This window comes from Antennarius striatus, chromosome 3, assembly GCF_040054535.1.
Source record: "Antennarius striatus isolate MH-2024 chromosome 3, ASM4005453v1, whole genome shotgun sequence".
Taxonomy (NCBI): Eukaryota; Metazoa; Chordata; class Actinopteri; order Lophiiformes; family Antennariidae; genus Antennarius; species Antennarius striatus.
The window spans coordinates 11,217,432-11,242,500 of record NC_090778.1 but is presented as its reverse complement, the minus strand read 5'-3'; the positions used below and the strand labels follow the sequence as shown (position 1 = coordinate 11,242,500).

General features: G+C 41.2%; 3 protein-coding genes across 5 annotated transcripts in view; 2 read left to right on the top strand and 1 right to left on the bottom strand.

The window, feature by feature from the left end:
* hs3st1l2 (heparan sulfate (glucosamine) 3-O-sulfotransferase 1-like 2) overlaps positions 1–16,633 on the top strand; it is a 25,811-nt gene extending 9,178 nt beyond the window's left edge. For both annotated transcript variants that reach the window (XM_068311899.1, XM_068311900.1), the window contains exons 2-3: positions 11,112–11,372; positions 12,651–16,633. In XM_068311899.1, coding sequence (XP_068168000.1) covers positions 11,118–11,372; positions 12,651–13,316 — 921 coding nt within the window. In that variant the 5' untranslated portion in view covers positions 11,112–11,117 and the 3' untranslated portion in view covers positions 13,317–16,633. The remainder of the gene's footprint in view (positions 1–11,111; positions 11,373–12,650) is intronic.
* A 1,958-nt stretch (positions 16,634–18,591) lies between these two features.
* On the bottom strand, positions 18,592–21,095 carry h2az2a (H2A.Z variant histone 2a). 2 transcript variants are annotated; one of them, XM_068310551.1, is made up of 5 exons: positions 20,952–21,095; positions 19,858–19,935; positions 19,625–19,738; positions 19,404–19,533; positions 18,592–18,960 (listed from the first exon to the last, which is right to left on the bottom strand). In XM_068310551.1, the coding sequence occupies exons 1-5, from the start codon at positions 20,952–20,954 to the stop codon at positions 18,899–18,901; spliced, it is 387 nt and encodes a 128-aa protein (XP_068166652.1). In that variant the 5' UTR covers positions 20,955–21,095; the 3' UTR covers positions 18,592–18,898. The 2 variants fall into 2 exon arrangements, with proteins under 2 accessions (XP_068166652.1, XP_068166651.1); XM_068310550.1 differs by lacking the exon at positions 20,952–21,095 and having other exon boundaries at positions 19,858–19,941.
* A 338-nt stretch (positions 21,096–21,433) lies between these two features.
* Positions 21,434–24,692, top strand: LOC137592398 (transcriptional regulator protein Pur-beta). Its single transcript, XM_068310549.1, has one exon. It carries the CDS (start codon positions 21,689–21,691, stop codon positions 22,610–22,612), a length of 924 nt encoding a protein of 307 aa, XP_068166650.1. The 5' UTR covers positions 21,434–21,688; the 3' UTR covers positions 22,613–24,692.
* Positions 24,693–25,069: the final 377 nt, after the last annotated feature.

The window sequence follows — 25,069 nt, the reverse complement described above, 5'->3', positions numbered from 1 at the left end:
TTTTTTTATGTCTTGAAGCATCTACCTGAACATATTCCTTTCCTCTTACAATTTTTACTCTTTTGCAAAGCAATGCCTTCTGCGAATCTTTCAGATTGCATCCTATTGTCTTGAAAACAAAACAAAAAAATTCTGAGTGCTATGGGACGAAATTCTTTTAAGCAGCTCACATTGCGGGTCTTGTTTATGGGCACTGTGATGGTGGGTACAGAGGCTTGTGCAAAGGACAGGTTGGAAATGTCAGCGTAGAACTCGTTCAGCTCATCCGACAGTGTGGTTTGGCTGGATGTGGCAGTGCCGCTCCTCTACCGATAGGCTGTGATGTGCTGAAGCCCCTGTCACAGCGCCAAACTCATAGAACTGTTCAAGACTCTTGAAAAAAATGACTTTTTTCATAATAACAGGTCAAATAAAAGAAATAAACAGCAACAGAGTGATCCCTTGAAATGATAATATCCCAAAGGGAACAGATCGGTGGTATGACAGGGTTTTTTTCTATATTAACAATAGGACAAACTGAACCAGAAGGAAATATTACATGGCCAAAAACAGCTCGTATGGGGACAGGAAAACGTCCTTGATGAAAATCTCATTCCAAATCTGCAGCTATAATAGCCTCCACTCTTCTGGTAAGACATTAGTGAGATGGATGTTGGACGACAAACGCACTGGTTCACAGTTGGCGTTCCAGTCCATCCCAGAAGGATTGGATCGGGTTTAAGGGCTTTGTGTTTGAAAGAATAGACAATGTTCAAACAGAAAAATGCTCTTCCTAAAATGTCGTGCCATAAAAGTGAAGTAAACTGGTGTAAAATATCAGTGTAGCTTCTCTTCACTGGGAAACCTTGTTGGTGAACTGTGCTCTGTAAACCGTGGGTATTATGTCAGATGGGCAGCTGACGTGTTTCTGCTTTGAACAGCTGCTAATAAACTATTTACAGTACTTATATATCACACACCCGACCAAACAGGGAACCGCTACCTCTTACCTCTGGAATAACACATGACATATGCAGGGCCCTGTGACGTGTGGGCTGTGTAAACACACCAACACACACAGCAGACATCCAAACATACAGTAAATGTGGATTGGGTGTCAAGACACTCAGGCCACAAGGCCTTTTAATGAGAGAAAAATGCACACACACTCCCAGCCTGCTTTGCTTTTCTGCTCACCTCTCTAGATGCACATCACACACACACACACACACACACACACACACACACACACACACACACACACACACACACACACACACACACACACACACACACACACACACACACAACACATGTACACGAAGAATCCTTTGATAAACCTGAACTTTCTAATCAGACTCCTCTGTGACCTTTTTCTGATAAAACAACAGTGCACCCCCCCCAACACACCTCTCGCTCTCTCTCTCACACACTGTCATGCACATTACGCATACACACACACACAAACACACATCAACATCACATACAAACTCCATGTCTGTGCGAAACACACACCACAAAAGGGGGGAGGGACCCACATTTTAGTGTCTGATATGGTTGACCCAAATCTGGGATCGTGTGTGGCTGAAGATGCAAAGAGGTGGGGGGGGGCATATGCAGGAGAGCGGTGGTGGTTTTTGTACTGGTATTTGGGTGTTATGTTTGTGTGAGTGAATTAGATGATGGGGGAGTGAAAAGGCGGTGAGTGTGGGCTGCTGGGCTTCTCAGAGAGGTTATTAAAAGAGCCTATTTTAAAAGCTGGCAGGGGGCTGATGGGTAAAAGACGGACAGATATCAACAAAGGTCAGAGCGAAGGAGGAAGAGAAAGAGAAAGAGAGAGAGAGAGAGAGAGAGAGAGAGAGAGAGAGAGAGAGAGAGAGAGAGAGAGATGCCAGCATGGAAATAATGAAATGATAAAATTGCATGATGTGAGGACAAGCCGTCTGTCTGCCGGTTAGGGATCCTTGATGGGAAGCTTCTGTATATTTGAGCTCACTAAACTGGATGTTTATCCTTTCATACAAGTCTGATGACAAATACGTTACCACATGTTATTTGGCTGCTAGCTCCGAATCTCTGTCCCTCGGTAGTTTACGTACATGTCTAATGTTCAACAGAATACAACAATCTGACCCATTTATGAAAAAAAAGTAACAATAAAGGAGCAAGAGATGGGTTGTTATATTTTTAATATCTACTGCCACATTAAAAAGCATCCTATGATTTCTGCACTAAGGTTTGACATTTAACTACGATTTGTGGTATCAAACGGGCTCATGTTAGAGGATCCAGTAAATTTCGTAAATTAAGACAATTTTAATATTCATTCTTGTGTTCATTCATCTTCTGGACTGTTTATTCCACTTTCGTGGGTCACGGGGGTTGCCGGAGCCTATCCCAGGTGACTTGTGGGCGACAGGCAGGAGACACTCCAAGCGCGATATATTTTTAATATTACAAATAAAGCAGCAGGACCAGATGGGGTGAGCCCCCATCTACTCAAGATCTGCGTCGCTGAACTCAGGGAACCGCTACAACGGGTCTTCAACCTGAGCCTGCTTCTCAGGAAGGTGCCCACAATCTGGAAGACGTCGTGCATCGTTCCAGTTCCCAAAAAGAACCGGCCCAGCGAGCTGAACGACTTCTGACCGGTGGCGCTCACATCGCATCTGATGAAGACTCTGGAGCGGCTCTTCCTCAGTCTCCTCAGGCCTCAGGTGAAACATGCCTAGGACTCTTTACAGTTTGCCTACCGGGAAAAAGTCGGCGTGGAAGATGCAATCCTCCACATGCTACACCGAGCTCATTCGCATCTGGACAAGGAAAGCGGCAGTGTGAGGATCCTTTTTCTGGATTTTCCACGTGCCTTCAACACCATCCAGCCCTGTATAGTTCAGGAAAAACTCCTACAAATGCAAGTGGGCCCCGGCCTGGTTGATTGGATCCAAGACTACCTCACCAATAGACCACAGTTCGTCAGGCTAAAGGACGCTACGTCTGATACTGTGGTCAGCTGCATCGGTGCTCCACAGGGCACTGTTTTGTCCCCAATCCTTTTCTCCCTGTACACGGCGGACTTCTGCTACAACTCAGAACTGTGTCACATCCAGAAGTACGCAGAAGACACAGCTATCGTGGGATGTATCAGGGACAATGAGGAAGAGGAGTATAGATAGTTGGTGAAGGACTTTGTTGACTGGTGTCACAGCAAAGCCTGCAGCTCAACACCTCGAAAACTAAAGAGCTGGTCATTGACTTCAGGAGGAACAGACCCCAACTTAGACCAGTTCTGATAGGAACGAAGGAGGTGGAGATTGTGCAGACCTATAAATATCTTGGGCTGTGGCTGGACAACAAACTGGACTGGACAAGCACGAGGCAGCTGTACAAGAAAGCGAAGAGCAGGATGTACTTTCTGAGGAGGCTGAGGGCATTCAATGTCTGAAGGAAGCTCCTGTGGATGTTCTATCAGTCTGTGGTTGCCAGCGTACTGTCGTTCGCTGTGGTTTGTTGGGGAGGGAGCGTGACTAAGGCGGATCTTTCCAAGGCTGGAGAAGCTGATCAGGAGGGCCAGCTTGGTGGTCGGGGTGAAGCTGGACCCTCTGGCAATGATTCATGATTTTCTATTTGTATATTCTTGATGGGTTATGTATGACTCTTTCTATTTGGTGTTGTACTACTTTCTATGTGCTGGTGCTTTCTGTGTGCTTTTTCTGTGTTTTGTGTACTTACTGTGCTGTGTGCGAGGGAGAAATTAATTTCCCTGATGGGGAATCCCCTTAAGGGATGAATTAAGTTATACTCTACTCTATACTGTACTCTACTCTATTTCTACTGGGTAAAGCGTTACAGCTATTTTGGGAGTGTCATATACAGTTTCATGAACAATGCAATTTTTTGTTAATTTTTTTTTTGGCAGGGATTATCATGAAATAGGACTGAAAAACATTCAGGCATTTCTCTAATTAATTATTCAGACACAGGACAGTCAAATCAGAGATTTGACTGTCCTGTGTCAGTGGTGATGAGGAAGATGATAATGTTGCTCAGAGAAAACTGTAAAGACTTCATTTCAATGCAAGGTTCTTTATATTTGGCACAATTTGCAAATTAAGTGTGGAAAAACAGATAGTGAACAGTCCATTACTTTCCTCCTGCAAAATAATTTGACGTTAACGTGATTATGTTCCCCTTGGGGGATCCGTTAGGTTAAAAAGATGACGCTCCCAAAGAGAAACATCAGAAAATGCATCAAGAGATGGTGTGAAAGAAACGTACTGAAGAGACGGTATGGAGACACGACACTTCATCTGCATTGGGGACGTTTATTAGTTTGAGAATACCTTTGAATGTTTAGTATTAATATACACTTTATTTATGAATATAATGTTGTTATTCCCAATTATATACACATATACTCTATTTGGTCATTATAAGACACATGTAGGCAAGTGACAGTGTTTGAAGACATGGGAGCAGATTTGCCTTGTTGGGGCTGTTCCTTTGTTCATATGTGGGTCAAAATCTTTAACAGCTATCACAACTGTCACCGGCCGCTCTCCTCCATCTTTTTCTGTTTGATGACGGAGCAACATGACACTAATACAGGCACCAGCATGATCCGGTAATCTTCATGTGGGTTCAGATGGCTTTACTTATTTTGGTTACAGCCCCACCTTGTAGTAATAGTCATCTTCTGGCCAGGCGGTTAATGGGTGTAGGATGGGAGGAAGAACTGGCATTTTTCACTTTACTCTTTTACTTTGAAAGGAAGTGATCTCATGGTCTGGTGTATGTGTGGCAGAATGACCTGGTGAATTTGGCCCAAAGGGAGCAGGACAAGAGAGGGTACATGGAGGAACTGAGAAAAGTGAGGTATGAAAAGAAGTTTTGAGGTGAAGGAAATTAAATGGCTGCAGAAATGATGGTGGACGAGGCAAAAAGAAGAAAAGAATGGAGAGCAGAGGGTGGATGAGAGACAGATGACCGGAGAATGGATGGAAGAAGGGGGGAAAAGGGGGGTACAGAGACAGTTTTATCTGACTCTCACAGCTTTAGTGATATGACACGCTCAACAATCCAAAGCATTTCACCATACCACCCCCTACCAGGGACAATCTTCCTTTCTGCATTACACACACAACCTCCTGCAGAGCACATATACACACACACACGCCAACTGTACCTCAACCCCATCCTGCCGCCGTACTAACCCTCTCCCCCCTTCCCTTGCCATGCTCTGCCTCTCTGTACAAGATAATCCTTCCCCCACCCCCCAAATGCCAATGCTCAGTAAAAAGATATTTCTAAGGGCCTGGCTCACGGGTAGCTGCATGCTGCGTGCTGACACAAAAGGCAAAGGCGCCGCACACATGCAGATGAGTCGAGACTCACACACACACACACACACACAAACTGTACTCCATGTCTGATAAAAACTTAATAGACAACACGTCTCTCCCAATACACATATGGCTGCATCTGCCTTTCACAGATAATTATACCGCACCACATTTCTTCTCTCCATCGCCATCTTTTCAAGCCTGGAACAGATTCTTGTGTTTGTCAATATGGAGAATTCACACATCATTGACAATGCTGGCATTGTCGTTGTTTGCTGTCCCTATCCACACTGGCTAATGTGAGTCACGAGAAGCAATGAGCAGGAGAGACAAGGACTCGCCATGACTCAAGAGAGCCTCATTGAGCAGAGTTAAGAGGATAAGTTAGAGCTCATGTAGTGCTGAGGAAAAGAACCTTCAGCCATTAAGTGGTGCAGATGAAGATGACTGCTCTGGTTTGACTTCATGTCTATTACACCAAAAGAGTCGACTGAGGAATAATGTGAGTTTTAAAATGTGTACAGACAATGATGCAATTTTTGCAAAGTGATCTTGTGCAAAAAAAAAGTGTACGAAATAAAATAGAACAATACCAAGTTTATTCACAAAAATTCAACCAAACAGAAATGCATCAAGACTGATTATTCAAAAATGTGTTGTTTTTCTAAAATGCAACTTAATTTTCCACAGAAAGTGTAGTTATTTTCAGATCTTCCTAAACTGCAGATTAAAGTAGAAAAAGATTACATTAAGGGTTTGATTTAAAAAATTTATAAAAAAACAAAAAAACAACCCAAAAAATATATTTACATCCCAGAAATAAACTGTGCGGCAGTCATTTTGACATGTTCAAGACACGCTGGTAAATCCACTCTTGTCTTGTTTATGATCCATCAAGATTAGAGTTCATTGACTTAAAAATATTTTAGGGCAGAAAGGCGTGCTTTATTTATGAGCAGCTAAGAGGCTGCTGCAGGGCATCCCCATTAGCATGGAGCTGGGGTTTGGTAACCGAGCCTCATAAACCTTCCGAGACAGAGTCAGAAGGCTCACTTAGAGAGAGTCAGGAAACAGAACAAAGGTGAGAGTTGACGAGGGTGAGGGAAGGTGAAAGGGAAGGAAGGACAGGGTGGAGGAGAAGGAGGAAGGTCATGAGGTGAGGTTGAAGTGAAGAGACTTGACAGCAGAGGAATATTCAAGCATAGAGAGCAGTCACAAGGGACCATTAAGGCAATGCATGTGTCTGACTGCACACACACACACACACACACACACACACACACACACACACACACACACACACACACACACACACACACACACACACACACACACACACACACACACACTCACAAAACATGTTTCTGTCGCTCTCATACACACGCATAATCTGTTCACACTGCACACTCTGATTGGCATCAACCCACGGTTTAATATTTTATATTAAAATGATGACTGGAGGTGCTCTGACATTCTCTCTGCTGCCAGCAGGTAATGTCCATGAGGAAGAAGTCAGAGGTATGCATGTGGTCAGAAGCTGTTCAGTCATTGATCCGTACATCATTACAGACACCTTTGTAGTATATGGAGTATATGTTATCCAGCAATTAACCAGCACAGCACAAAAGTACAAAACTACATTCAAAAAAAGAGAACTAAGGGGCTGTAGAATTATTTTTTCATAAGGTCACTTGAAATGTTTTCTTTTAAGTAATTTTATTTGAATCTGCAGAAACAATATGAATTAAAGTCAACATAAAGAGTTGATTGTAGGTTTTTATGTCCACTAAAAGTCAATATGAATTAAAAAATAGATAAATCCCAAAATAGTTTTGAAGGTTTGGAAGTGGTGGAAAAGCTGCAGTTAAAGTGAAAAGATAGAAAAGAGCAAAGATAATGTATTTAATGAATAATTCTTAATAAGTCCACTGAAGCCTCTGCTCCACTGGAGCGATTAAAAAAACATCATGTCAGTGTGCGTGAAGAGGAGACTGGCATCTTCATCAAAAAAAATCCAGAAACAGGCTGTTATTTCCATTAAGTTTTATATATATATTTCCACACTTGAGGTCAGACTGCTTAAATAACTCGTGTCATTGTGTCTGCACAAACATTATGTTTCCTGACTTGAGTATTAGCACCACTAACCACTTTTCTCAGTGAGTCACCTCATGGTAACTGCAGTGGAGCAGTGCACAGAAATGTGTGTTAATGCATTTGCAATGACTTTTGCAGACTTTTTCAGAATATGATTCAAGTGCTGGTGACTCCTTTAGTTAGTCTATACGCAGATAAAAAATATCCTCTAAGTGTGCATCTTTGTTACATTAAAAACTTCACACTGCAATATTTGCAACAGTCACCTAGCAAATGAAACATTAAAACATCCAAACATATTGATGATGGGACAACAAAAGAATCATAAATCATTTTCAAACATTAAATCACTATTCTTTCTGAGGCAAACTATGTTAATTTTAATCCTGCTTATCTGTTGGAGCCCGCAGGAAAACAGAAACAAATTCTTTGCTTTGTCTTTAGCTGGAACAGTTTCCAATAATAAGAATGTATTATTGGATTCATGAGACAATTACAGGCTTCAGTTAGAGAGAATCAGGTGAGCTTAACCAGACCAACCAGTAAACTATCCAAGACCGGTTATGTCAGAGTCGTGTCTAACTGGGCTTTGAGTTTGATTTGTTGGCTGGGTTAAGTTGAAAAAAACAAAAGTGGATTTTTTAATCGCCTCAAGTATTTTTGTATTTTCAGTGTAATTTGTTAAAAGACTTTTCTATAAATTTGTTTGATGTATTATTTTGCATTTTTCGAAAGATGACAATGTCAGATTTTGGCTGATAGATCATACATCAAAAACTAAGACAATAAATGGGGGGGAGGGGCGCTCTGATGATGGAAAAATAAGCAATCAGCAGGCCTAATCCTTAGATTAGGTTAATGGTAGGCCCTATGAGCCTTAATTCTGAACTGTACAATTTAAAAAGACATGAAACATTTATTTTTCTACCATGGTGTGGAAGATGAAGATGATGAAAAATGGCCTACTTAGCCTTCAGGACCATGGATAGGGGCTGAATAGGTGAACATGGCAAGGGGATTTAATCCCCCACACACACACACACACATCAGCCTACTGTTCATCGTGAATGCGATGTCATTATTAATCCGTAACTATAAGAAGTCATTACAGAAGGACAAAAATATTTTTGAAATCTTGGAGAAAATCTAACAAAATTTATCCTCACTGCTACAAACAGCCAGCACATCCACAACCCCCGTCATCAAGCCACACACTTCTTTAGATCAATGTGTAATGGCAAATGTTGCACTGTCAATGACGACAATGTCACCAAGCTAGGGGATAGCATGGAAGGGTGGGGGTGCTGCGGCGCTCCCTGGGGGTTCAATTAGCGCTCTGCTACAGGAACAACGCTAAACAGTGTTCCTCCTCTGAACCTGAATATTGTTGCACTGATTAATAACACAAAACAACAGCAACAGTAATGTTAACAACAGCAATAACAGGAAATGCAAAACATTAACCTTTAGCCTGCCTTCAACAACTGGAATGAGTGTATTATCAAAGGATTCTCTTTTTTTTAACACTGTTTTAGAGTTCTGGGTAGAGTTCATTTGTGAACACTTTTGTTTTCTTCTGACTATCCCAAAACTAATAAACTGCTACTTCCTGTACAACTGCTATGGTGTCTAATAACAAAATATTTCATCATCTTTAAACATCACAGGAAAAAAAATCAAATAACAGGAGTCTCTTTTAGATCATTGCAATCTGAACAGGATGGTGTGTAGCTGTTATATCCTCTGAACAGTGTTCCTGTGTAACATTTTGTTTAAAATGAACCTTGAATTAAATAAATCGTGTTCAACTCTTGTTTTTTTGATTTTTTTTTGTTGATTTAACACCTCAGTGATGGTTTCTGTTGTTCTGTTCACCCGCACTATTAACAGCTGTCAGAATTCATCAAAACAAGTGTCATTGTAAGTTATTGTTTCCAATTGATGCTTGTAATTACAGTTTGATGTACACACAGCGTACACTGACACAGGTATTAACAGGATGGCTTTGCACCGGTAATATTAATTACACTTGTTTTTAGTGAGATTAAACATAGAAAGGGTTCATACTAGAAATAACTTCAATCAACAAATTTAAATTGAGGAAAAAGTTTGCGTAGAACTTATGCAAATGAAAACATTGATGTTATCTGAGAGAATATTTTTATTCACCCAAAGCTTCCCCCACTACCAACAGACACCAGAAAACAACAAGAAGAAAGAGAGCAAAGACATTGCAGAGATGCTTTCTGTCCACCTCTGGGGAAAAAAAATGTCTTTAGGTTTCACTCTTCATATCTTCACAGCAAATGTATAAGTTCATTCTGGCAACACCGAGAAACAACAAGACCTTTCTTGTTAAACCTGTCTTTCACTTTAGAGAGCTGTGAAGAACTTCACCATCTGTAAATGGGGTAAAAAAAGCAGATCTGTTCAAACACATGACAGCATTGTTCCAGGGAAACGCTCTGTTTAAGATAGAGGAACTGAGAAGAACTGTATAAAATACTTCTCAGTTCACTGAATGAGGTTAATGTGGCTGAACTCACAAAGCAGCCTTAAATAAAAGGTCAGCTCCTATTGAATTTGTGGAAATGTGTGTGTTCTGGTGATAATTCCATTTAGAGATAGTCATTAATTAGAGACAACTTAAAATGCTAGACTTTTACTTGTAATACAGTTTTTGTTATTGGTGTACAGGATCTGCGTTCATGTCCCAGAACTGAAAAACTCACCAAACACAGATTTAACTCCAAGAGACACACTGCAGCATTAAGATATTCAGGATCGCTGCAACTTGTCTTGTATACTTTAAAAATTGTTCAGCTGAACTCAGGGGGGTGTTAGTGCTCCTCAGGGAGACCCTAAACCTCATAACAGCATTAATTTTCAATGCATCTCTTCTCTGTCTGCTTTAGATGTAGATTAATATTTCAGTATGTTCTTGCCATAATCGCATTGCAGCTCTATTTTCTGGGTTGAAACACCACTGCCTGGACGGGGCCTTTGTAAAAATGGCTTATTAGAGTGCAGTGCCTTCTCAGACATATGGGATCATGAAACAGTCAAGCAAGCATGCGTGCATGGAGCCACTGCTGTATGTATGTGAGATGAAAAGAAATGTGCTTTGACTACACATGTATAATCTGAATGATGTCGACACTGCATCCTCCTCACAAGAAGCACTTTTATTATACAGGAGGTGTGGGGATTTTATCTGGTTTGGACACACCGGTTCATGTCTTGCTTTCATTCCTGCTTTTGAATTGTACTTTTTTTTTCTTTTAATGCATGGAACCTTAGAATTATGGATCTTAAACGAGACTTTTAGTGTTTTGTTTTTTAAATTTCCTTGTTTTAAGAGCTTCAGTTCACATCTGTTGTAAAATGTGTTAATATTTTCTTCCCGTTCCGAATTACATGTCACTTGCAGTTCATTAAGGGACATCATATTACTAAGTAAACACAACAGTACTAACAAAAAACACAATATTAAAGAAGAATGTACTGAATCAGCAAAAAATAAATGACAGGTTTTTTTTCCCCGCTCATAGGTTGGGGAATAGAAGAGCTCCATCCTGTGGCGGCCCGTTGTCTGATAACTAGCACGACCCTGTGCAAGTGTTGGAGCTTGATGAGAGTCCGTGTGTAACCTCCACCCCACCTCTGTGTATGTGTGTGTTTGTTTGTGTGTAGGGCACCATGCTGTGGACAGTGCTGCTAGCGCTGCTGGTGCTTCTGCTGCTGCAGACCCAGCTGTCTGTGTGCTTAAGAGAGTTACGCAGCGTAGCGTCCAACTCGCATGCCTCCAGCTCTTCATCGTCTCCCTCCTCCTCTTCTAACACCACCTATCAGCAGCTGCCAGGAGCTATTATTATTGGTGTGAGGAAAGGTGGCACAAGAGCCCTGTTGGAGATGCTCAACCTGCACCCAGATGTGGAAGTGGCAAAGGCCGAAGTAAGAGACCATCACTCACCTAATAGCTGCTGACATCAGGGGTGGAGCGATTAACTCGAGTGTTTGAGTTTCACATATTTGTTTGGCACAGTATTTCAGTATTTCTATCTTCTGCAACTTGAGTCTTTCACCATCCAAAATTACAGAAAAACAAACCATTTTGATTTGTGGTTCATTACAAATAAGTGCAATTTCCACTCTGAACTTCTCACATGGCTCTGACATAACTGTTCTTCTTTGTTGGGATACACCCAGGGAAAGACACCACTTCATACAGACACATATAGACACTCACAATCACTCACATTACTCGGCAATCTAGAGTCACTAATTCACCTCTGAGGCTTATTTTTCTGTAGGAAAGTGAGAGAATCCAGGGGGGGGGGGGCAATGAGGAGGCTTCAGTTAGGAGGAGATCATGTGACAATGCTATCCACTAAACCACGTCTCTAGTCCAACATTTACCAGTGTAATTCAAGGTTTAATTAATATTTGTATAATTTAAAGTGGGACATCATTAAAATAATCCAAAACAAATTTGAATAATAGAAATTAAGCCCCAGGAATAACTGTTATGAATAATGATTACATGTCATTCTGAGAGTGTTGCATCAATGCACTGACTCCCTATTTCAAATAGTTATAGTCAAATAATTTTGGGTTCCTAATGAAAATGTTTGTGAAGAAATAAATCATTCAAATTCCAATTTTAATCCTATAAATTAATTGTTTTTAGAAGAGACGCAGAGACAGAAACAGAGACTGAGAGAAACAAAGAGGGGGACAGAGAAAGAGACAGAGAAATACAGAGACAGACAGACAGGCAGACAGACAGAGAGACAGAAAGGGAAAGAAACATTCTAAAAAGTCATAAAAAGTTTCAACAGCTAATGTTAGGGTAGTATAACAAACTGATGTGTTGTGTTTGAGTATGATAGTGAGATAAAAGAGTTTGTGAAGGCCTCTGTATTTATCCCTGTAACTGTACCAGGTATCTGATGGTTTCCAATCAGCTGATTGATCAATGACCCACTGATCCTTATGACTGAAACACTAAGTGCACCTAACTCAGCTCTCTGCATGAACCAGTCTATGTCCACTATCCTTGAATCTGCTTCTGTGATGGACTTAATCTGTCCTCCAGCTAACTGACGACTGCCTCCGCTTCCCTTCACATTCCCTGCCCCACAACAGGAGCCTTTCCACATCGCTCTATGAAGAACTTCACAAGAGATGTGCTGTTTGTCTATAACTGCTCCCCTTCATTCCCTCTGGCAGGTGCACTTCTTCAATGTGGAGGAGCACTACCAGCGAGGACTTTCCTGGTACCGAGCCCAGATGCCCTTTACTGTCCCTGGTCAGTTGACAGTGGAGAAGACCCCCGGCTACTTTGCCGCCCCTCAGGCTCCTGCACTTGTCTGGGACATGAACCCTGCCGTCCGGTTATTACTTATTGTCCGCGACCCCGCAGAGAGGCTGGTGTCCGACTACACCCAGGTCCTCCACAATCGCCTGACCCGCCACAAACCCTACCAGACACTAGAGGAGCTCCTGATCCACAAAGGCCACATTGACCCTGGATACAAGGCGCTGCAGAGAAGTCTCTACCATCAGCACCTGGCCCGCTGGCTGGAGGTCTTCCCCCTGGAGCAGATCCATGTGGTGGATGGGGACGCTCTCATTCGGGACCCGTTCCCTGAGTTAAGAAAAGCTGAAAGATTTCTGGGTTTGCCACCCAGGATCAGCCCCAACAACTTCTACTACAACAGTACCAAGGGTTTTTACTGCCTGTTGTCAGCTGGATATGATAAGTGCCTGGATGAATCTAAAGGCAGGCCGCATGCACCACTGAGCACCGGGGCCTTCAAGAAGCTCTGCAGATACTTCAGAAAACCCAACAAGTTGTTTTTTGAAATGGTGGGGAGGTCATTTTCCTGGTGCTGATCCAGTGGCCAAAAGCAACAGAAGAGATGGCAACTCTTTCAAACACACATTCAGAGAGGCAGAGCAGGGACGATAACTGTTTTGTGTGTTTGTAGGTGAATAAGGAGGAGTATTTTAGCTCAGTTAAAGTCATAAAAGTGTCCTGTTGTTGATACCAGCTCAGGTGTATTTGTGGACAACAAGGGAAGCCTGCATGTGTGTGAAGAAACAGGAAAATTGAAAATGCATGTGCTGGACATGTGGTCAGGGGTCACGCCACTGTGAATGAAGGCCACTTGAAGAAGCTGCAGCGACTGTGCCATACATAAGATTGAAGCGGAAAACACAATGAACTCTGTCAGTGCTCGTTTGTTGGGTGTCAAAAGAAGGTGTGGGGCATTGAAGTGATGGAGAAGTAGGTGAAAAAAGGCGATGAAAAGAAGGTTGAATCAATGAACTGTTGCACTATGAACTCTAATTGTGTAAGAAGTCAATCCAAATCCTGTGTAGACAATGTCAAATAAGAATCAACTCCTTTTTTTATCCTTCAGTTTTAATATGTTTGTGTTTTACTTTTAGTAGCTATTTTTCAACACAAATATTTTGATGTTCAGTTGAAACTTCTTTTAATGTTGTAGTACCTTCAGTAGTTTGTGTCACTTGAAAGGCGTAATAAATGAGTTCAATCTTACGTTTTTCCACCATGGTGTCAGGCAGGATTGAACCCAACTGTAGGGTTTAAAAACATCAAGCGCGAACCGGACTCATCGTCACTGACAGCTCTCTCCAGAAGCTTCTGTCTGCTTGTCAAAATGTTCAGTTAGTGGTTCCTCAACTTGTTCTTTACAAAGGTGATCAAAGGATGCCTGGATGTTTAATTGTTTCATTGCATCATGAAGCCGATGAATGACTCCAGTTTCACAACCAACCTGTGGGATGTGTGGTCTTATTGAAAGCTAGTGTAGAATACTTCAATGAATCCTGATCATCTGGAAAGAAGACAAAACCAAACTACAAGATTAAAAGATAAGTTGGTAGTTGTAAAGAGTTTTTGGTGAGTCTTGCTAACCCAGGATGCATCAGAGATACCTGAAAGCCATTTATATCATCTACCAACCGCAAAGGTTTATACACACTGAACTCATAATATACAACAATCGTTTGTTAGTGAATCAGGGGCTGATTTTCCTTATTCAAGAACCCCATTTTACATAAAAAAGTCAATCATTTGTCCAAAATCCATGCTGATCTGCATATGCAGTGAGCTCTACAGTATATACCGTTTATTCCTTTTACACTGGCTCAAAAGCTACGGGAAAAGACACACATTAGTTAATATACAGTATTTTGTGCCTTATTAAAGCACATAGCGCATGTAAAAAAACCTAGAAAAAAAAATACATTTCACATTTGTTAAAGTTTAAAATGAGGTGCATAAAATATAATGCATGATGTAAAAATAGGTTATGTGTTTTATTTCAGCGTATAAAACAGCGAAAAACAGAAAAACCAATAGTTAGTTTATCCAATGAGGAGAGACCGTCTTTGAAGGTAATTTAAAAACAAACATGGCCAAATCCTCTCTGTGACTTCAAGCAACAGCCAGATTCAGGAGTTGGGCACTGAACTCAGTAGAGTGTAACTGTCCAAGGATCTCAGTCTACACAGAAGGGAAGGGTTTCCCAGTTGGTGAGCTATACTGTGTCCCACCCCTGGATCCATCCATCCAATGAACTGATGTTAATTGTTCACACAAGTGTTTAATTTGTCCATGAGCTTCTGCAGAAATACAGTGGAAGGGGACTCTGTCTCTTTCTCGATTAAAATAAAAACCCTAACCACTCATTCTGAGATAGCAGAAACACAACTTTTGGGCTGGGTGATTCTATACTTTGTGATCATTAGTTGTTTTTTTTCCCCCAGAACCTCCTGCATACAACTCAGTGATCAACAAAATGGTTGAGATCAGCAGTATAGCTAACACAGATCAGAAGCAGACACACAAAAAGAAACACTTTTCTGGTATTACCGTATTTTCTGGACTATAAGCCGCCACTTTTTTTCCTAGGTTTTGAACCATGCAGCTTATACAAAGGTGAGGCTAATCTGTTGGCTAAAATGTCTAAACTGCATTACAACAATGAGAGGATGTAATTGTAAAGAATTGAGAGTACACGCGAGGACAGGATTGTAAAGACTTAAGGGAGAGTTAGGCTTGAGAAAATGTTCTAAAGTCCAATCTTGAACTCCGGCTGGGAAGCTACAGATGGTTTACAAATACATATACTGCTGGGTGTCATGTGTAACAGTGAAATAAGTCCATTTTTTTCTGCCTCTTTATCCACCATAGCAGATCATGGGGAGCTGGCACAGGGCGTGAGACGGGGGACACTCTGGGCACGATGCCAGAACCATGCACACACACACACACACACACACACACACACTCACTCCTATGGGCAATTTGGGACCGGCCAATCAACCTGAGGTGGCAGGAAGCCGGTGAACCCGGAAAGCATGCAAACTCTGCACAGAGCGGGACTCGAACCCGGAACCGCCGTGTTGTGAGGCGACAGCGCTACCCACTGCGCATCCGTGCTGCCCCACTGAAATAAGTATGATAGCATTTTATAATTTTGCTCAAATGGATTAAATAACGGCATAAATAAGCGCATAGTGGGTCACAGGGAGCTGGAGCCCATCCCAGCTGTCTTAGAGCGTGAGGCGGGGCAAACTCCTGGCGCGTAGAACCCGGACAGAACCCACACAGACACGGGGAGAACATGCAAAGTCTGCACAGAGCGGGACTCGAACCCAGAACCAGCACTACTAACTGCGCCACCGTGTTGCCCGCGGTCTATCTTTTTTTCTTTTTTTTTTTAAATAGAGCGGATGCGGCTTATATACAGTTGCGCCCTATAGTCCAGAAAATACTGTAATTTGTAAGCAGTCAAGATCATTTTAGTACTGAGTGTGTTCAACCAATGCCAGGCTGTGTGGAAATGCTGTGCAATGGACTTGCAATGGATTGCTCTCTTATTGACTGCAAGACTTTGTGTAACTCAACTGTACAAATCACCAAAAACATAATTCCTCTCAGAATTAACAATGTTTTCATTTTACATACAGAACTTTTGATAAAACCAGCTAGACCTTCTTTACAACGGTGATGAAAACAATAAATGTTTTCTGGAATTGAGGTTGAACCACTCTTATTAGAAACAGAAATGTTTCTCTTATCAACATAAAGATTGTCATGTATTATTTTATTTGAGCTGAAATTCTCTTCTGCTTTCAGAAGAGAATAGGAGCTGAAGTTTGACCTGAAGTTGTCACCCTCCCACCATCCTCATGAGGGGACTGTAAAGACAGTTGGGAGAGAGAGATGTAAGAATAAACAAAATACTCTTCCTCTTTGAAGACCAAGATTCTTTGTCTTTCATGTGCTCCCACAGAGGCTGGTATTCATATGGACAATGCAGATGATGCCGTATTTAATAATCTTCATCTGATGGCATTCCTGAGTTTGCAGCAGTCATCGCAGTTAATGATGTCATCTGCTTTATATTTATACAGTATGTGATTTTATGATAAAGAGATAATCTGCAGACAACTATTGTAATTTAGAATAGTTAAAATATTAATTATATAGTGTCATTTGCAAATGCCATCCCTCATCATGGTATTTCAGAGCTCAGTTGTTGATCATTGTCTATTTTATTTATTCCCTGATCATCCAAGCAAGACAATCCCTGCTCAGGTTCAGTCATTAATACATCTTCATCTGCTTTAAGTGACATGACCCACCCTGGGGGTGTCAGCATCCATCAGCCGGTAAGTGAACCACGTTGGTCCAGATGAGTCTCTCAACGACTACTGGACTCTTGTTGTTACATCCAGGAAGTGATTATTTAAATGAATTATCTCCTGATTTTTCCCGGTAGCTCTGAGATTTTGGGTAAACTGCAACCACAAAAATGAATTGCCATAAAATTTGCCACAGATGGTATTGAATTATGAAACTTTAGTGTTACAGCGCCATCATCGGGTTAAATTGTAATAATACCTGTAAAAACCATGTGAATACCATCATAATTAGTTGTACTTTGTCTTTAGTGTAAACAAAATGTCTGTTGCGTGTTAAAACATATTACGCTTAGCACTCCACTAAAATAAAATACAAACTTACAACTTACTTACATTGGTTTTGTCATACTGTGGATATCTTGCTTCTTTTTCAACATTAAATGTAGAACCCATTTTATGAAATATCTCCCTTTTAGGAAGCATAAACCCCTCACATTTGCTGTACAGATATAAAAGGTCTTTTGTACCTATTTCTCATTAAGTTTCTTGTGCCTATATTAGATGTTAAACCCTCTAACCTTCTTGATCCAATAAGTGACTTCCAAAACAGCTGTTAAGATTCCTAATGCTCTCTTACCACTCACTTGAAATAAACATATCAAATTCATATATTGACTAAGGCCACAGGAAGTTTACCACTAAATTCCTAATCAATCTTTTATTTTTGTAGTTGGACGCTGATTTAAGTATTGGTAAATCTTGTTCATTAGGACGTCCATGTGACCTTCCAGTATGTTGTTGAGACAATGACTCCCCCTACTGTCAAGTTACAAACTGCAGGACAAGCAAAGACGACTGAGAATAACTTCCTGTATGTTCAGGCTGTTGCATAATGATTCAAATAGTCCAACTAAGTTCTTTACACACACAAAAAAAAAAATCAATGCTGTAAAGTGTTAAACCATCTAAAATATGAATTAAAAAAACCCTTTGGATTGTGGTTTCAAGCCAAGCAGAAGATGACATGCAATGGGAATTTATTCGCAGACAAAATATGCAACCAATTTTCTGAACACATTTCAAAAACGCTTAACTTGGGAAAAAAGGGATCCACTGAATGCGGGAACATTTTGTGAATTATTTTAAAAGCACATTGGCTAGATTTTTTTTCAATCCACCTTCTCCAAATGAACAAGGTGCCAACTTATTTCCAAGCTGACGCCACAGTGAGGTTCAAAATGCAAAATCAGTACTCACAGCAGCAAGGACACATTATACATTTCTGACCTGTCTTATACAAATACAATATATTGGAGCAGAAAATTGCAATTTCATTTTAATGTAAAGGAAAAAAGTAAACATCACTATAATGCAAGGAGTGGAGCACCATCTCAGATTAAGTTGTTACCTATTTTGCTGTCCAAAAAAATAGATCTTCATAAAAACGTGTCATAGCAAATACTGCAATTTCAAGAAAATAACCACAAAACAAGCTTTGTCTTTTATATAAAAATGGTTTAACAATGTCTTTTTCAGTATAAAACATTACAGAGTCTCAGGCCAATCAAATAAATTCACTGTGACCAGTTGAAATAATCAATCAAACATTCTACAATAACATACAAAGGGTTTTTTGTCGTTAAGGGGTTTTCTGTATGTTTTTCTAGTTATGGGAAAATATTACAACACAAAATCTAAAAATCACTCTTTTTTTTGCTATAATAATAAAAAAGAACAAATGTGAACTCCTGGTCCAAACAAAGCCCAAGCCCCAAAATTTCTGGCAAATATGGCACCTATGCAGTCTTCTGCTGGCCCTTCTTCCCAATTAGGGATTTGTGGATATGGGGAATGACACCTGAAAAAAAACAAAAAAACGGGATATTATTTATAATGTGTAAACACTGAAAAACACAATCATGTACACATTATAACAGTGCGCCCTCGCGCATAAATGCTAGCGACTTCTCCTCATCGTGGATTTTTGGTAGGCAGTCAAATGACACCGTACGCGCATTTTATTGGCTGACGGCATCCGGAAATGCGCTAGGTTCTGTGAGTCTCGGACTTATGTGAGACAGAAAAGTGCTTGAAACAGTCGATAAGAGTGTGGGAAAAGGTAATACAAATCAAAGGTGGTTTAATATCAGTATGGGGAGGGTCATAAACTTTTAAATTACAGTAAATAATACGTTTGTAGCTCTATCGTCGAATTCGTTAATCGTGTGTGGTTCCTGGAACGCATTACCCGCGAGGAACGAGGGCACACTGTATACATATGCTTGTGTGTTCGGGGCTCACCTCCTCCAGCAATTGTTGCCTTGATAAGAGAGTCCAACTCCTCATCACCACGGATGGCCAGCTGCAAGTGGCGGGGAGTGATACGCTTCACTTTCAAGTCTTTAGAAGCATTACCTGCCAACTCTAGTACCTGAAAACAATAATGACCACATACATTGATGCAAAGACAAAAACTGCATACACTGTCAATTACCAACACACACAAAATGGATCCGACTTACTTCAGCAGTGAGATACTCGAGGATAGCAGCACTGTAAACAGCTGCTGTTGCTCCTACGCGACCATGGCTGGTTGTGCGAGTCTTCAAGTGCCTGTGAATACGACCCACTGGGAACTGACAGATAAACAGTATTTTAAGACAAACAAAAATGGGAATCCCTCATAAATCAAGGACAGGAGCACCTATGTACGCAATTATGTAGAAATGGCTAAATGAACACTGAAGATGTTTACCTGCAGTCCAGCCCTCTGAGAGCGGGACACTGCTTTTGCCTTGGCTTTTCCACTGTCTTTTCCTGCCTTGCCACCAGCCTTCATGGAGAAATATGTAGAGCATATTAACAAGCTTAGCAAAGCTAAAGCAGCAATTTGATATGCTACAATGGAGTCTGTGCAGTTTTAAGTCCTGCATTAACATTAAAATTTCATCCTAGTTTGACAAGCTTACAATGTCTCACACACTTACGTGTAAAGCTGTGAAATTAACAAACAAAACAAAAACTGATCAGAAAAACAAGAAATCGTTTTTTTCTTTTCAAAAGTGATCGTTGTTCCAACTATTTTTACTTTCCCGCCAACAACAAAAATCAAACATAACAAAGCCGCTGCTGCGACTGTTTTAAGAATTAACAAAGAACACCCGGAAATGAACATATAAAGCGAAAAAACCCAACATGTGTCCTGGAAAAACAAGACAATTTGTTAGTGAACGGCTGCCTGCGAACCCGCGGCAAACAGAAAACAGACCCACCGCCTTAAGACGGTCGGCGCTCGACTTCTCATTCAGGAATTTGGACACGAAAAATGTATCAGTCACCAATGCTTTGAAACCACAGTATTTTAGTTAATTTTGCTCTTCGTGGTGTTTCTTAGAAAATACATACCGCCAACATTCACTTAACCAAACGCTCAGCTCATTATATATAGCTAATGAAACTTAGCTTCATTATGGTTGCTAATCCACCTTTCAAAAATGCTAAGTTACACCGAGTGAAAAAAAATCCAGTGGATTCGATTTAAATTTAAAAAGGCGCTTCTAATAAACCAGACATTACTTTAAATAATTGTATAATCCGACAAAAACAAGTCACGAAGAAACAAGAGTAAATTTTAATTAACATCAACAAATTCAGACTTCTCGCGCTAAACGTGATGCTAATGTGTTAGCTGACATTTAGCGTTTTAGCAAGCTTTCTCTAACCACACACCTTATGGTCGAATTCCGAGTTCAAATTCAAAACTACCTAGTACAGTGTTGCACATCAATTACACCACAAATAAATCTAGGGTTTTTTTCACGTAGTTAGCATTAGACGGACGACACCTACCATTTTTATGTCTCGTTATTTGATTGTTGGACTGAGCAGATGCCAAACTGTTTCGGCTCCCGAAAGCAGAGAAACAATAAACCCTTTCGGAAATCTTTTGCATGAGACCCCTCATGGGAGATTATCAGCCAACCACAATGCGCGTTGATACTTCGAATCTTCGTATCTACCAATCACCAAAAGACTTACTGAACATTCACCCATCCCCCACCACGGAGACGTCGTGCGGCTCGTGCCTGCTTTTGCGCACGAAACCAGCTAGTAGGCGGGTCTACGGGTGGAGTGTCCTTCCAGGGACATCCATCCGTTAATTGTATAGAATTCATTACCAGAGCTAAAATTGGCATTAACGGCCAAATTCCAGGAAAACGCATTCATTATCGCTTCAACTACAGATAGTTTGTAGTGATTTTAATCGGATATGTGATATAACAACTAATTAAAGTCCTTCATATGATTTAAATTATAATTCAATTTTGCTAATAATCATATAACATCAGTATATGCTGATGTTGAGAACTATTGTGGAGTCATAAAAGCAATCTGTTCAAGAAGTCATCAGAAGGCAGGTACGTTAAAATAACAGACAGGTTAATTGACGAATAAAAATGTAAGACGTTATGATTGACAGGACAACTGACCAACCAGAGCAGCGAAGCTAGTGTCCGGTTTCCTCCACGAGTCAGGGGTGGGGGGGTGTCACAGCTACGCAGAGAGACGGGCTGCTGGTGGCGAAGATGGCGGATGGGGACAGTGGCAGTGAACGTGGTGGTAGCAGCGGCGGAGGGGGTGGAGGTGGTGGCGGCGGCGGGTTCCAGCATTACCAGCGGGACTCGGAGACCCAGGAGCTGGCGTCAAAGCGGCTAGACATTCAGAACAAGCGCTTCTACCTTGACGTGAAGCAGAATGCCAAAGGCCGGTTCATCAAAATCGCCGAGGTCGGCGCCGGAGGTTCGAAGAGCCGCCTGACCCTGTCGATGTCAGTGGCGGCGGAGTTCCGTGACTACCTTGGGGATTTCATAGAGCACTACGCCCAGCTTGGGCCTAGCACGCCTGAGCAGATCGCTCAATCTTCCGGCGGGGACGACACCGGGCCTAGACGGGCCTTGAAGAGCGAATTTCTGGTGCGCGAGAATCGAAAATACTACCTCGATTTGAAGGAGAACCAGCGGGGCCGGTTCCTCCGGATCAGGCAGACCGTCAACAGAGGCCCCGGCTTCGGAGTTGGGGTCGGTGGGCTTCCTGGTGCCGGATTACAGGCCGGCCAAACCATAGCTCTCCCGGCCCAGGGTCTCATAGAGTTTCGTGACGCCTTGGCCAAGTTGATAGACGACTATGGGGGAGATGAAGAGGAGCTGGCCGCAGGCGGAGGGGCCGGGGGCTACAGCGAGCTTCCGGAGGGCACCTCGATCATGGTGGACTCCAAGAGGTTCTTCTTTGACGTGGGATCCAACAAGTACGGAGTTTTCTTACGGGTGAGTGAAGTGAAGCCCAGTTACAGAAACTCGATCACAATCCCGTTCAAGGCTTGGAGCAAGTTCGGCGGAGCGTTCAGCCGCTACGCCGAGGAGATGAAGGAGATCCAGGAGCGACACCGGGATAAGATGTACGAGAGGAGAGCCGGAGAGGAGTCCGAGGGGGACGACGTGGACGACGACTGATGGAGAGGTGGCTGACTTGTGGAGCTGACAACGTGATGCAAAGCCTGGCGACAAATAGAAAGAGGAGTGACTGTTTTGTGCATGACGCACAGAACGTAAAAATGCTGAAACAATGGAGTAAAAATATATTTGACTGACAAATTAAAATCTATATAAGAGAACCATGTTCTAAAGTTTAGGTGGATGTTATAGCTAAATAAGAGCGAGCAGCTGAAGTTCTTGTATAAGATACTCCATTGACAACCTGTCATATATATATATATATATATATATATATATATATATATATATATATATATATATATATATATATATGAAACCCAGCAAATGCAAGACATAGCAGTCTGAATTGACATCAAATAGAAAGCACTCACCTGTTTGACTGTGAGGAAGAGTGATATACCAGCAGGTGAGAGTGGGAGTGAGGCAGTGCCTGCGTCACTCACAATGGCTGCGTGTTGTCTAGAGTGACCTGTGACAGCTCACTCACACAGACCCACAACACCCAAAGCCACTGCCTCAGCTATTGGGGGGGGGGTCCTTGACATTACAGGACATCTCAGCCCAGCGAGGTCCACTAAGTTGACCTGTTACAAGCACACAACTTCTTTGGATTTGTTGCATGATCCAAATGACCCCCCTCATCTCTCCCTCGTGGGTCACCCCTTAGGTGCTAACTTTCTGCTCCGATAGCTGAACCTGTGACTTGCTTGTGTCTCAGTATTTTGGGGTATATTAGCATACACTGTGCCTCTGCATCATATCCAAGGGGTTCTGGGTGCAGTGCTGTTCAACCAGTTGCTGCAGCTGAGATGTCTGTGGCAACTGATGATGTCTCATATGATGCAGGCCCATGTCTGGCCTCTGACCTTTTTAAATCAAAGGGGACACCATGAGCCCAGGCCTGTAGCACTGGTCACGATTTTTCAAGTTGAAAGCTTAATATTGCCGGGCTGGAGTTGTGGTCTCAAGGAAATTGTGACCTTGTCGACTTCTTTAGAGTGCAACATTTGGATCCTTTAATCTTGAACTCAGACCATTAATGACTGAAGCAGTGTTCAGTCTGATTGTAAGAAATATTTGGTGCTCTTGGAAATCAAAGACCACAGTAGGGCAATGCACCTAAAGAATAAATATACTCGAAGAGATTTACGTACTAAAAAGATCAATTCTAGATAGATTATTTTTCAAAAGAGATTTATTGAAATGCGTCTTAGAAATATGAGACATTTATTAGATAATGCTGCCTGAAGTGGCTTATTTAAAAACACTAAACTTGGATGCAACTGTCCAGGGTGATATTTCATACCTGCTTTTTTGTTTCCTAACATTGCTTTTATTCTTTAGAAGAAATTAAGAGTACAACAAATTGATAACATGAGATGTAATGGCAATTTTGAGAAACAACTTCATTGAAGTAGTTTGTCAGCAAACACTCGCACTCCAGTTCACTTTACATTGCATCAAGTTGTCCCCTTCTTTCAGTACAATGTATAACCATATTTTTGTCATAAACTGACTTTCCATCAGTTGCCATACGACGCAAACCAAACACCTGCATTCATCAGCATCATGTTTTTAGTGTGTATTCTAAAGGTATCTTTTTTTTTGCATGCTTGCTCTCCCGCGGAGCTGCCTTGTGTTCTTTTCTTTTGCATATTCTGATTGCTGTATGATGGTATTTATCCATTTTTAGATCGGTTTCTAGTTTTATTTCTTGCAATGAAAAAAATTCTCATGTTTACTTCATCCTAATATGAAAGCCACAAAGTCCCCTTATTTTGGGGGAATGTCACTTTCATCGTCCCACTTCCTTTTGGTGTGTAAACCTGTTGGATTTTATTTTATCCACTTCAACACAATGAATGCAGAAATGCCATATGAAAAAAAAAAAAAACCGGGGAGCAATATTTTTTTCTTTTCTATTGATATAAATATAACTATATATAATATTACACATGAGATTGAACTACATCCTTCTTCCTGTACTGTGTTACGTGAAATGGCAGCTGTTTCAGTCGTGTGTTCTGCTGTAATATTCTACCAAGTTCCTTTCAACAAGAAATAAAAAATGTTTTTGCTCAGGAGAGGTCTTCTTATCCTTCTGACATTAGGATATTTTCTTATGCTTATCAGTGATCAGATTAATTTTGGAATTGATGAAACATTTTTTATGGAAAAAAAATCCATAAAGTTGTGAAAAGGGATAAAACTTTATGGACTTTTCTTTTGATCAAAATGTTTTGATCAAATCAGACAAAGTTTTATCCCTTTTCACAACTTTTGAACACAAGAAGTTTTATTGTACGTTTGAATTTAGATTTGACACAGTTTATATAAGTGTTTTCAGTGGTTTATGAACAAATTTAAAAGGAATAAGTCAATATTAAGAGTTTTCTCGAGTTAGAAAGTGTAGCATTCATGTCATTCAATCGCAGATTACAGCTGTTTGTTTCA

Bases quoted from the DNA above. Each gene is read 5' to 3' on its own strand.
- h2az2a (XM_068310550.1), bottom strand. From the start codon at position 19,941: ATGAAGGCTGGTGGCAAGGCAGGAAAAGACAGTGGAAAAGCCAAGGCA. The intron at 19,739-19,857 runs GTAAACATCTTC...TTTATCTGTCAG, and splicing joins CTCAGAGGGCTGGACTGCAG to TTCCCAGTGGGTCGTATTCA. The intron at 18,961-19,403 runs GTGAGCCCCGAA...GTTTTTTTTCAG, and splicing joins GGCAACAATTGCTGGAGGAG to GTGTCATTCCCCATATCCAC.
- LOC137592398 (XM_068310549.1), top strand. From the start codon at position 21,689: ATGGCGGATGGGGACAGTGGCAGTGAACGTGGTGGTAGCAGCGGCGGA.